At 31.5% G+C, this 14,002-nt stretch overlaps 2 protein-coding genes across 2 annotated transcripts; one reads left to right on the top strand and one right to left on the bottom strand.

Moving 5' to 3' along the window:
- Positions 1–2,700: 2,700 nt before the first annotated feature.
- LOC149903072 (protein TAPT1 homolog) lies at positions 2,701–9,472 on the bottom strand. The gene is made up of 10 exons (XM_090109577.1): positions 9,208–9,472; positions 8,858–9,122; positions 8,403–8,716; positions 7,932–8,029; positions 6,871–7,109; positions 6,323–6,511; positions 5,616–5,765; positions 5,067–5,169; positions 4,045–4,179; positions 2,701–3,365 (listed from the first exon to the last, which is right to left on the bottom strand). The coding sequence occupies exons 1-10, from the start codon at positions 9,323–9,325 to the stop codon at positions 3,213–3,215; spliced, it is 1,764 nt and encodes a 587-aa protein (XP_089965703.1). The 5' UTR covers positions 9,326–9,472; the 3' UTR covers positions 2,701–3,212.
- Positions 9,473–10,052: 580 nt separating this feature from the next.
- Positions 10,053–12,188, top strand: LOC149903071 (8-oxo-dGDP phosphatase NUDT18). The gene has a single exon (XM_090109505.1). The coding sequence runs from the start codon at positions 10,325–10,327 to the stop codon at positions 11,324–11,326; it is 1,002 nt and encodes a 333-aa protein (XP_089965631.1). The 5' UTR covers positions 10,053–10,324; the 3' UTR covers positions 11,327–12,188.
- The last annotated feature ends 1,814 nt before the right edge of the window (positions 12,189–14,002 follow it).

Below are 14,002 nucleotides of genomic sequence, written 5' to 3'. Positions count from 1 at the left end.
AAAAAGGAAGTTTTACTATGTCCGAAGAAGATGGAAATAGCTTACAAAATACATTATAATGTAATTTCTCTGATGTATTTCTTTGAAGAAGAATGTTATCTATCCGTTTTTATGGAGATGTTTTGTCCTATTCATAGAAATCTAAATAACAAGTCACTAGAACTGCTATAATGTCATAATTAGTATGAAAACGATTGTCGCCAAAACCCACACATTTAAACCGATAGCTAAACAGTACACACAAGTAAACTATGCCTTTTATTGGACAGCTTCATTTTAGTGAAAACTAAAACTTAAAAAATAAATTCAGCATTTTAATATGTACCCTATCGCACGATTTTACGTTTTATTTTAGAATAACATCCATGGTACATAAGATGTTTTGTTTCTTTTTGCTCAGAAAAATACAAATACGAAAAAATCGGCTTTTCTACAACAGAGGGCATTAATTTTCAATAGATATAACTTTGAACCTAATACTTGTATACGTAGTATATTATTATTAGTCTGTGCTAATACATAGAAATAAGGTTGAAATTTGTGTTAAACGTGATAATAAGAAAGGTCGACTTGTGACATTGTTATTACTTATTAAGCTTTCTATGGTGACATATATTCGTATTACTTGTAAATATTCTTGAATTATAAGGAAAGACGGCATTATAAAAAAAATAATTACCGATAAAACGTTATTCCTTTATTAGTATAATTACAACTTGTGGAAGAATTTCCGTAATGGGAAATGCTGAAACACACCATGTTTAGACACCCACGTCTTGAGAGCAACTGAGCAACGACAAACGCACTGGTGGCTTGAGAGTCACCTGAGTGGCGACAAGGTCACGCGTTCTTACGACTTCTAGTGTCTTGTTATTTCGATTTCTATGGTCCTATTAAATAATTTTAACTATTTTTAGTACATTGTTTTTTTATGTTTTACAAATACTTGTCAATAGTAATGACTATTAGTTTTTATAAAGTGTCTACGTCAGCGCTAGAGAAATTTATTTAAATAATTGGCAATAAATAAATGTAAACAACGCCCTGTGCTATACTTCAAACACAAAATGAAACACCTCTTAGTATTAAATGATAGCTTCATAAAAAATATACAACCAAACAGCCCCATAATAATTTATTTTAATCATATTGTTGGCATGTTAGAATCTAATATTTCAATTATTATTATTCTAAGCACCCAAGTTAATCAGTCTTAAAACTAACAATATATTTTCTTTTTACTCACATTATATCACTAAAGATCTGAACCAGTTGTTATAACAACTTATTTTATTAGATATTAACGATTATATACTGAATTATTTTATTTAAAACGTTATATATTTAATTATTTACTATACTCGAAGGCAAAATTGTGTTATAAATAATGAATTAATCTGGATATTAAAGGGCATGTACATGTTTGAGTAAGCTGTAGTTTTGTTAAAGTATTTATTTATATTTTATTCAGGCCTTTCTATCAATAAAACACTACAAATTTGCAAAATACTTTCTTATAATTACATAGAGCACTTTCAATTCGTTTCCAATTTACCACAAATCCCAAAAAACCGAAATTTTTTACAAAACAAATCTTAAACAATAATATTATCTACTTAGCATAGTAAGAAATGAATCTCGCACCAATAAACCTAAGACTAGGTTACAGTTCCTAATAAAATTCGCGTTTCATTACAAAATAATTTCATCTAATCTACGGTTATGTGCACACTTGCTTTCAAATATAGTTAGTTTATAAACTTTTACATACAATGAAAGCAAAAAGATACTATTTTGTGAAAGTTGGTTAAAAAAGGAACAAAAGGATATTGCATCTAATAATCCATCAAGGAGTAGCCAAAAATTATTAAACGTTATTTACTTTATGCTAAATATTTACTTGAACACACACAAATATAACCGCAATTTAAAAAGACTACAGATAAAATAACATTAGGAACAATAAAATGTATAAAATATACAACAAGAACAAGGCTGCAATATTTATAAACAGAAACATAAGCCTTAAGTTAATAAATAAAACATTATAAAATGTATTGTTACAAATAATACCTTTTATAAAAATAAATAGTGACATAGGTTTAGTGTTTTATTGATAGAAAGGCATGGAGTGCATTAAACTCAAAAGTGAAATTATTCTAAAAAAAACCTACCTACAACATTATAAATTCATTAAAATACTATATACCTACCTATTATTTTAAGAACCAATGCTGCTACTGTGCCAGTTATAAAAAAATATAAATATAATCCACAGATTATAATTTTTTCCAATGAACAAAAATATAGGAAGCAGCAAAACGCATCATGGCGTATGTTTTCTTTAAATTTTAGAAGTATAGTATATACTCATACGTTCACGATATCAAAATATTATGTTCATCGGTATTCAAAATTTCTAATAGGTATATAATATAACATATATTCCATATTTAAATTAATTATTTAGCGTCCAGAATATGGCTCATATTTTTTCTATATTAATTCCAAAAGTCATTAAGGGGCAGTATATTCTGAGTATTCTGACACATTTCCTATACCCACACAATATGATGAGTTGAGTCAACTGGTAGATTATTATTTTTTTTTATGTCAATAACCATTTTTTACACTGAAATCATATGAAACAAGCCACTTGTCTAGCTGGTCTCATCGTCCGCTTTAGCCAGGTTCGGTTCGGAGATCGAGCGCTCTGTGCTCTCTGTTGTAATTATTGTGGATTTGTTTATATCTGGGGCATATTGGTACATAACCCCATGATGACATACGCGTTTTAAAAAGATGGATGGATGAATTATTATTTTTGACCCCCCAAAAAACTGGCAACACCTAAACTCTTTACAAAAGTCACATTCAATTACTTATCACTTTTTACATTGAAATCATATATAACTGTCGACTAATTAACAAGCCACTTATCTAGCTGGTCTCATCGTCCGCTTTAGCCAAGTTCGGTTCGGAGATCGAGCGCTCTGTGCTCTCTGTTGTCGTTATTGTGGATTTATTTATATCTGCGGGATATATCCACCAGAATAACCCCATGATTATACACGCGACTTACGAAGAGCGATGGATGAATTATTATTTTTGACCCCCCAAAAAAACTAAAATAACGGAACACCTTTCCAAACGTCACTATTACCACCTTACACTGCAAAAATCTTTATAAATAATTAATAACAAGCACTTCTCTAGCTGGTCTCATCGTCCGCTTTAGCCAAGTTCGGTTCGGACTCGGAGCGTCGCTTGAGCGTGTCGCCGTCCGGTGAGATCGAGCGCTCTGTGCTCTCTGTTGTTGTTATTGTGGATTTGTTTATATCTGGGGCACTGCGGGTTACGTCCACCTGAGAAAATATACAAAATACTATAAAATAAATGGATTACTGATATAAATGTCGTAGTTTTTAAGCTATTGCATAGCTTCTATCGCGGGCCTTGAGCGCGGGGACCGATAGCTTTACCGCGGCAGTCCCCGAGTGACACACGTCTTTTTGACGTGACAACGTCTTATAATTCGATAAAGCCGGCTGCACGCACGAAAAAACATGACTCATGCGGCGTTACCTCGCTCTGAGGCGTTACATGTAAGGCTTGAAGTGCAGCGAGAGCGCGGAACGAGCGACAAAGAAGCACAATCGGACGTTGTCACGTTCAACAGCTATCGTCAGTAAACCGACTTTACAGACAACCAATTTTTTATTTACCCGTCTGCTGTATTGCAGAAAAAAGTGAAATAGTAGTTAACTAGTTTTAGAGTCAATCAGAAAAAATATACAATGCGACGGTGATTATTAAAGATGAAAGAGGGAATGCGTAGGTAAGTAGAGATGTACGTTTGTCGATATTTTCACGTGAATACTACTGAACGAATTTTTATAATACTTGGTTTAGTGATGATATAGCTTATGTGCCAATATAACACATACTATAGGAGTGAATACTATAACCCGCGACTAATAACGCGCGGCACAGCGAGGAATTCATAAAATCATATTACTATTAATACAATTATAATATACCAACCAGCTCATTATCATAATCCGGCTCATGTTTGATCTCAGCGAGATTATCGTTGAGATAACACACACCGTTGAGGTCTATGGCACTGTTAGAGAAAATGGCCGCCGCGCCCGTCGAGTCTACACGCGGTTCGCTTTTCTGTAACAAAATATAAATTATTAGCTGTCCCGGCAAACATTGTTCTGCTTTTTCTCTTATCACTTAGAGATATGAAAAAAAAAATTGGTTGTTTGTAAAGTAGGTTTACGATCGAGATGTTTACGTGATAACGTCTTATTGGTGGCAGCGCGAGATGAGACGGGAGATCGGTCCGTCTCTCTCTCGTTATGCCTTTTTTTTTTTTTTTTTTATAGTGGGGAAATCTTCTTAGATACCCCCGGCTCCCGGGGATGGAGCCGTGGTTATGTCGGATTTCTACCGACTAAAACCCCACTCTGTTCCATCGCGCTGCTTTGGACGGAACTGCGGGAACGGTTACGACTCTACCGCGTGTCCCGCCCATGCCTGCGATCGCGCTCGTGAGGTTTTGGTGTGACACAAGTTTCTGAACATGTCACCCGACTAAAACGATTTTAAAAACGTTATCACGTTAAAAAGATGTTGACCGATTTTCAGATCTACCCAATGGGCACACAAAATTTCATGTGAATCGGTCCAGCTGTTTCGGAGGAGTATGGTAAATAACATAAAACATTGTGACACTAGAATTTTATACATAGAGATTATCATCGTCGACGTCGTCATCCTTATCGTAGTCTTGCGGGTTTTTAGATATTAATAAGGTTGATTTAGATCATAACAGGTTTATAAGTATTGGTGCTTCTGGAATGAGAATTAAAAACTTCTACTTTTTTTACATACTTGCCTAGTTTCACTTTGATTGAAATTAGGGGCCTAAGCGACTGATCCAACATTGATGTTACATATAAGACCTAAACAATGTTATACTATAGTATAGTATACCTACATTATTTTTCAAATAAAAATATGAAAAGACTAATCATTTGTACATAAATAAAACTCACAATGGTATCACTGGGCACCAAAAACTTCAACTGCTGCTTCTTATCTGGCGGCTCGCAGTCCGGCGTTTTGTGTGTGTAGATCTCTTTGAAGTCTTTGTGCTCTCTGAAATAGATAAAAAGTAAAAACATTATCATCATATACATAAATATGTCAGTTTTAATGTTGGGATGTTTTCTGTTCTTTCAAACAAATGATTACAAGTCAGCAACACTTGTTCACTTAAATTTTGTAAATCACTAACTTATATGAATTATCACTTGTATTAGAAAATATAGAAAGGTAACCGTTTTTTTTTTCCTTTCAGTTTATATCACACAAAACAAAAATAAAAAACTTAAATACGTTTAATTTTTTTTAAGTGAAACTTCTTTAGGCGCGTTGAGAGTAAAATTTCAAGGTCGCGTCATGGCAATACCGTCACGTCCTGGAGTTCGGCGACGATTTTTGTATCTTTAAATCTTGCCAAATAAGTTTAACTTCTGACACGTGTGCTCGGCACACACGCTCTTTTTTTTAATTTATTGTAATCACTAAGGTTAAAATATTACCGTTTAGGCGTAGTCTGATGGCTGTCAGTTTTCTCGCTTTGGTGCAACGTGATGAGATCGCACGCTTTGCCCAGTATCACTATCGATATCAACACACGCACTGTTATCAGACATATGTACGCTAGGAAGATTAGGAATATTGCCGCGAATCTGTGAAATAATATTATAATTTAATGATGTGTGATATATTATAAGAAAAATGTTAAGTATCCAATCAACTATATCATAATAATTTGCAATTGTAATTATATTCAACACATAAAGTACCATTATGTCAACTGAAACTTGTACGACATTTAAGAATTTAAAACAATATATGTTCATATAGACTCTTTTAAAACTGATTTTTTTATTTTATATTCGACCTTATTATTTAAACTATCAAGGCACAAACAAAGGAATTTCACCTATTAAGGGCTGATTTTTCAATCCTTGGTTAAAACTTATTCGTCGAATAATGTATAAAACTACCATTTTAAAAACGTATTCTAATTGCCCGTATTTGACAGTTTACGTGACATTTTAATATTATCGTGTAATACTTTATTGGACGTATAAGTTTTATCCAAGCATTGAAAAATCGGCCCTAACTTTTACAAACACTGACCATTATAATAATATTTATAAATTTCCCACCCCACTATTCTGTTAGCCATAGAGCATTAGACAAACCATAGACAACACACTTTTTTTAATAAAACACTCACCCATCGACTTTAACAGCGTGCACCAACACTCTCGTGATAACCACCCCTAAAGGTAGTGGTATAAAGCCCATCCGCCTTGCTACTAAGTCCGAATGATCGCTAAACGCATATTTTTGCCGAGTTTGGGCAACATCGTACGCGAGACTCACTGTATACTCGCGGTACACGCCGTAGGGGATCTCGTTGAAACTAAATTATAATACATATAATATATAATTTATTTTTGGTTTGGTCAAAAACTAAAATTAAAAAAAGCAAAACGTACGTTTTATTGTACGTGCTCAGTACGCACAACGCATACGCATAGACGCTAAATCATAGACAATGATATCAATTATAATTTACTTGTTGTTGCAATTTTTTAATTTTGAATTATTTGCATATCAATTGTGATTTTGAAATGTTTAAAATTTTATATATGTATTACAATTTTATATTTTACATTATTCATTTGCTTTATGTACATGATGAAATAATATTTTTGAAACCTTTACAATTTTTTTTTACACCATCTAATATTTAAATATACCGATATTTACAGTACTCACCGAGTTATAAAAGCGTGCTTCACCCAATCAATAATAACCTCAAACGTCAACACAAGCACACAGTCGGGCGCCAAAATCCAAAACCGTTCCTCTTTCCATACAAATTCCTTCATAGTTTGTAACACTACTATAAATAATAGTACGGACAGATGTAACCTCTCTCTGACGTCACTGCAAGACACTTGGAAGAGGTTGTTCTTGTCAAACTTTTTGAATACGCTGCCTTTTAGCTCTACAAACTGTAAAGATAAAAATTGTTTTATTTTATATTATTTTATCAACAAAAAAAAATTATGGTAATTCTTTTTCTAGGCAATGTAGACGACAGCACAACTATTTGTGGAGCATTGAATTACTATGTACTTCATACTAGTGAGGACTTCGCTACTACACTATTTGTAACACAAGTTAGAGCCAATCGTCTCAAACCAATTTTATTTTTGTTATATTGATTGGTTTTAAATTTTAATTGATAAGTTTATTCAGATTTTTTAAATAAGATAAACATTTTTTTTTAAATTGATTGGTTTTAATTTATAATAATAAGAGGCAGAATATCTACAAAGTGTATGACTCACTAGCCGCCCCGCACCGCCGCGGTCCTCTCTATACGTAGTAATAATACCTCAATGCTATGGAGAAATATTTTATTAGTGAAAATTAAACAAAATTATGTGTCCCAGCACTGGATATAGGAAAAATAATTTATTTAAGAAGTTAATGCAATTCAATACAATCTAATTAATAAAACCCAACCTATTATTTTAAAAAAATTGTTTGTATAAATTAGCCATTTAATCAAGAGCCTAGGCTATTAATGACTGTTAATAATGTAAAAAAATGAGTAATAGCCATTTAACTGCTTGGCTGTAACATAAGTTTATTTCCTGATTCATTCAACAATAAATTCATACTAATTTTCAACAATCAAAAACCTAAATTATAATCAACAATATAAAAGATGAACATCACAATATCCATATACTACAATAGCCATTGTTTATTAGCATATTGTTAGCATTGCGCTAATTAAATGATGCAACCTAAATGACTCAACTTACATTATTGGACATCATAATGATGAGTAGACTCTTGTTGTTAGAATTGAATGCCACATTGAGTGTTGTCGCTTGAAATAACACCAGTAGGCTGTGGAGAACTGAATATAATTTTAAGGAAATAATATAATTTTTTTTATAATGGGACATGAATAATAATTAATAATAATAGCAGTGTTTATTATTCTTGAAAATCAATTTATATTTCATTGAAAATAAAAATGTGATAACATTAGCGAAATGCACTCTTTAAATCTATTATGCATTATCTAAAGACACAAGGAACAATGAATCTGAATAACTTAATAAATATATCTCATAAACCATTAAAAATTAATGTCAAAAAGGGTAAATGACTTGTATAATTATTTATCAATCTATCTTTTGATATAATATTTAATACTTATCAGATATTTTTTCAGAAAATCATGACAAATAATACTTAAATATAAATTGGATGTTTAAAAAGGATACAGACATATATCATAGCAAAAATCAAGTGCGGTATGACACCCAAATGCTCCCGTTTTCTATCTCTTGGTTCTGTCGCTGTCCAGAACAACGCATCAATTGTATCTTGTCCAAACGCTGAAAACAACCTGTCTCCAACCTCTAACATATTATAGAATATATATAACTTCATAACACTCTGACTCTTCACTAGATGATACATCATATTGGTATCTATATAACACATTAATATACTACATATTAAGAGAATGAATCCTTTAAGTACATCGCAAGTCTCAGCCGGTTTTAGTATACTTCTATGGGAGTTTGAGCAGAACCTGAAAAAGTTATTTAATAGTACCTGATCTTCTTTCTAACTTAGCATAATCAATTAAGAATTATATTATACTTGGCTGGCAACTTAAATAGCTTATGCTTCATATTAATGAACAAAATAACTACTTTAACATAAAGCTTACCCAAAACATCTTCTAAATAATCTTTCCAAAAAGGACCAAAACGCCATTATAAATCTTAGAGGAAGAAATGTATAAATGAACAGGAGCGAATCGGCACATTGAAAAAATCCATATGCCATAAATTTCTCCAATTCTTGTGGTATTTTAATAAATGAATACACCTTCTCTCGTCTCGCTGAGAATCTTTCTTCATCGTGTTCCAATAAATAGCCTCTAGTAAGTTCTACATGCAGAAATGTAAACAGTGAAGCATTTTTTTCACCATCTGGAAATTTAAAGATAAATCAAAACACATAAGGAATAATAATAATTTAATACAGATAGTTTTTTACTTTATCTATAAATCTTACCTTTGCTTTTTATCTCTTTAATCACCCTATCCGTAAACTCTCCGGAGTTCGTTTGGTTAACATTCTTAAAACGTAACCTTTTGGTGTGCTCTTGTAAATCTTCATTTTTTAATGTCATGTTAGACAGGTTTACTTTGTCATCAATTTAAAAACATTGCTAAAGGAATCGTAAGAGTTTTAAACGCACAACTAATAAACAACTTACACCCAAATAAAATTAAAAATACTTTGACCGACAACAGACAAAATTCTGACAGAAGACAAACATTTCATGATATGACAGATCGAAATGTCAGAGCTACAGAGTAAGTAATCTCATATCAGTCGTGACTTTGACACTATCAATTTTACGTCTGTAGTTTTTTAATTTTATCGTTTTCAACTCAGAGATTTTCAAGGTTTTCTAGGGTTGTTTTCTCGTGTGTTTATAAATATTTGTAAAATGATACTGAACCATACAAATAATTAACGCAGTACTAAGGACAAAACGGACGACTATGATAACATTTCATGCATGCTAGTTAAAACCAAATCTGAGAACTTGAATAAATTAAGCCAAAGTAAGGCTAACTAATCTAGATTATATAGGTACGGTCTATACTTTTAGAGCATTTATAATATATTCATTTCTTTATCGTATATTTGAGTAAGTTAGTTTTTTTTTATGAATTAACTACTGCTAATTAAAGTAACTACTAAACATTGTACATAGGTATTAATTATTTTTCTTATGTACTTTTCATTCTCAATATTACAACTGAACAACTGTTCTTATTTTATCATTAAAAATTAAATGTTAAATACACACGGGCCACACACGGGCCCTCAAAACACGAACTTGCTCAATCCGCATTCTTGAATCTTGACTCGTGAAGTTGTGAATTTATTATTTCCGCAGTCCGCTATACGTACCGTAATCGCATTCCGGTTTTTTGATTGAGTTCGATCATGTCGGTAACTACAATGTCAAAGTGTTAACAATAGTACAAAAATATTTATTTATAATTAACTGGAATATAAACATTAACTTAAATCTAAAAGTTTTTCATGCTGTTTAAATTATTGTCGGTAAATATTGTGAATGTAAGTAGAATTTTAAATTTAAAAGTGGGTAACTATGTCGCGCCAAGTGGACGTGAATATTAACAAATTACTCGATGGATTAGGCCTTGATGGAGATGAAAATGATTTTTGCGATTTTACTATAGCCGACCAGAACTCTGTTGCTGAATCTCAAGGCATAACGCCAACGACTCCTTCTAATTTTAAACCTGTACTCGGCAGTAATGTAACTTATGTCGTAGCCTGTGTGATATTGAATGAAAACAATGAGATTTTAATGATGCAAGAGGCCAAAGAAAGTTGTGCCGGTAAGTGGTATCTTCCTGCGGGCCGTATGGAAAAAGACGAAACAATTGTTCAAGCTGCAGCAAGAGAGGTACTCGAGGAAACTGGACTGTACTGCAAACCAGAAACTTTACTAGTCGTGGAAACCGCGGGTGGTACTTGGTACAGGTTTGTTTTAACGGGAAAAGTGACTGGTGGCGAACTCAAAACACCAGCAAAAGCTGATAAAGAATCTTTACAGGCAAAATGGATTTCGAATTTAGATGAGATAACTTTACGAGCAAATGACGTTTTGCATTTAATTGAACGAGCTAAAATGTACAAACAGAACCGTCCTAGTGAAACCTGGCATAAAAACATTCTACCGGCACCAACTCCACACACAAAAGATCTATTGCGACTTATAGTCCTAATAAAAAAACGAAGTACAAACAGATTGCATGTATTATTGAGTGAGAAAAGTTCTATACATTTTCCTACATGTGAAATAAACCCAGCTAAAAGTGTTCATTCTACATTGAGAAGGTTTATGGTTGAAATGTTTGGGGCTGATGTTGCACAGCACAGACCATTGGGCCTCTTTAATGTGGAAGCCGATCCTTCAGCTCATGGTTGCTGTCTCTCGCTACTTGTAGTATTCAGACCTCCTCTTGAGGAAGTGCCTTTAATTGGTAAATGTGCTTGGCATGAGCTGTCACAAGAAGTTGAAAGGAATCTCTTACCTGTTGTGTCGAGAAAAAATTCTACTATTGAATTGCATGTTGTACGTTAAAATGACAAATACTTTGTACCGTTGAATTTCAAATACTCATACTGCTGGCTCTCTGTTATATTAAGAGCAAACCCTCTTTATGAAGAGTCTTAAAAATTGCTATATGTATAGTTGAAACATTTGTTTCCAAAAAAGGTGGTTATTTATATATTTTTATTTTTACCGAATGTATTTATTTATTTATTTTTTATTTATTACTTCATGGATCTGAAATCGGAATATTTTATCAGCTACAAGCAAGCTTATTTTTACTTGAAAGTTTTAAATTTATAGTATTAATGCCCATAATATATCGTTTTATTCAATAATCATATAATAATCTAAGAAGTTTAACAGAATAATTAACATACTATAAGAAAAACGGGTGAATGGGGACAATATTTAAAGTTCTAACCTACTAACAAAATTTTTGCTTGCCAGAAAATTAATCACTTTTTGTAGAATTAATTTTGTTATATTGCAAGCAAACTAAATCACAATAGCAAAAATTTAAGGAAAATAATAAATAAGGAAAATCCAAATAAATATTGTAAAAAGAAATATTTCTGGTGGGTACTTACCCTAATGCTTTTCTGATAATAATTATTAATGCAATCAAAGAGACCAAAAAAGATGGGTGTAAGTAATATTATTTTAAATTTTTAGCCATGATATTTAATTTACTTTTATAGATATATATTCAATAAGGACAAAATCAGTATTAAATTAACATTCCATTGAGGATAAGTATTGTAACTATCTCCAAATTAAAACATAACTGTATGCACATTGTATGGTAAAACATATTGTATTTTTTTTATTTGTCAAAAAGGCAGCTACTTAACACATAGGTAAAAAATGTCTTAATATTATGTAGGTATATACATTATACAATAATCTGAATAATAATAATAATAACTGAATAAATAATAAATAATAACTGAATATGAATTGTTATCATTTTTTTTTTCAAGGTGCTACTATGCATTTTTTTGCATATTATGTTTGATTTACATATTATATTATATTAATATGTTAAATTCTTAATAAAATATTTTTCTAATTCTGTTGTTTCTTTTAACACCATAATTAATTATCATTCACAGAAAAAAAGCTGATATGTGATTACATATTTTTTCAAGGACAGCAAAGTAGTTTGCTTAACAACAACAAACTATTTGTTTTCTTAATTAATTTTGATTGCCAGTTAAATTGAGAACCGTCCGTGATTACTTGAGTACAGCGCTCGGCAAACTTCTTGGCCAAAAAGTAGCGTGGTGGGGGAAGCTTGCGCATATAAAAATGTACTAAAACTTGATGCGCAAACTTCCCCCACCACGATACTTTTTGGCCAAGAAGTTTGCCGGGCGCTATAATAATTTTTGGAATACATAATATTTTGTTGCACAGAGGAAACAAGCGGAGTTCATCCATTTCAGGGTTACTAGTTTCTGAATAAAATAAACTTGTTTTTTTATATGATTTTATTTAAGCATTACAAAACCTGCACCTGACTAGAAAATTGAACAGCAGGTTATTTTCAATAAATTTCATAACATAATTCCTAATATTTATGTGTAAATGTATGTATCACTATTAACATCGCTGTATATACGATTCGTAATAACAATGTGCATTATTAACTCTACCAATCCAGAGAGAATAAAAAAAATACATAAGATTTGGAATAACGGTTTTAGTGCAATAATGGTAAAAAACATTATTAGTAAAAAAATAAGCTTTGGTACATATAATACACATTGTGTAGTCCATAATTGGTTGTACATATTATAATTAAATACATATTTTTATAACATAAGTCTTAACCAGCTAATGTATGAAAATCGATTTTGTGCTATTTTGTAATTATGTGAATTCCATTCCATTCATCGCAAATCCATACATTCATGATCGAAGATAATTTCACAGTTCATATACTTAATTTACCTGCCATAGGTATTATAGATTACCGTTCATCAAAATTATCAAGTTTAATAAATCTATTTTAGTTACGTAGGTAAAACATGCGCATACTAGCAGAAAAAAATTGCAATATTTTAGATAATATCTAAAACCCCGTGATATATTAAACAATCAAAAAATGTGTCAACTTTACAGGACATGATATAACAATGAAACTAGTTATTTCTATTATTGGTTCCACGCCATAGTCTATTATTTGCGTCCCTAGATAATGAACACAGTGTACACGACTTCATAATCTGTTTTTGTATCTAGAATTAAACATTATTTATTAGTCAATTACATTTTAGGCAGAGATCATATTATTATACTTTAATATTTCATATTATTATAATTAATGGGGAACATCACAAAATATTGTCCTAATGAAACATTTCAATTTTTGTTAACATTGTTCTTCACATTGTAGCATTTAATACGGAAGATCGTTTACCCAACGTTTTTTTGCTTGCTTGCTTTTCTCTCAAGTATTCAGTAGGTATTCAAATTAATATAGGTACCGTATTATTATTACGACGTACGTACGTACTGTATATGTACGTATGTAGTTACGTAGTAATAGTACCTCAATGAGCGTACTACGTACGTTAGTACGTATAATTAGAATTTTTATAGAACAAGTTTGAAGCATAAGGTCTTGAATGTGAAAGGCGTTTAGTTTATATATAAGATAAATTATAGAGCAAACATAAACCTTGGTCAATTGAAATGTAT

Source organism: Colias eurytheme, chromosome 14, assembly GCF_061535395.1.
Source record: "Colias eurytheme isolate Ceu_HAF_F1 chromosome 14, ilColEury1 Martin Lab GWU primary, whole genome shotgun sequence".
Taxonomy (NCBI): domain Eukaryota; kingdom Metazoa; phylum Arthropoda; class Insecta; order Lepidoptera; family Pieridae; genus Colias; species Colias eurytheme.
The sequence above is the reverse complement of the archived record's forward strand: the minus strand, read 5'-3'. Positions and strand labels throughout refer to the sequence as shown.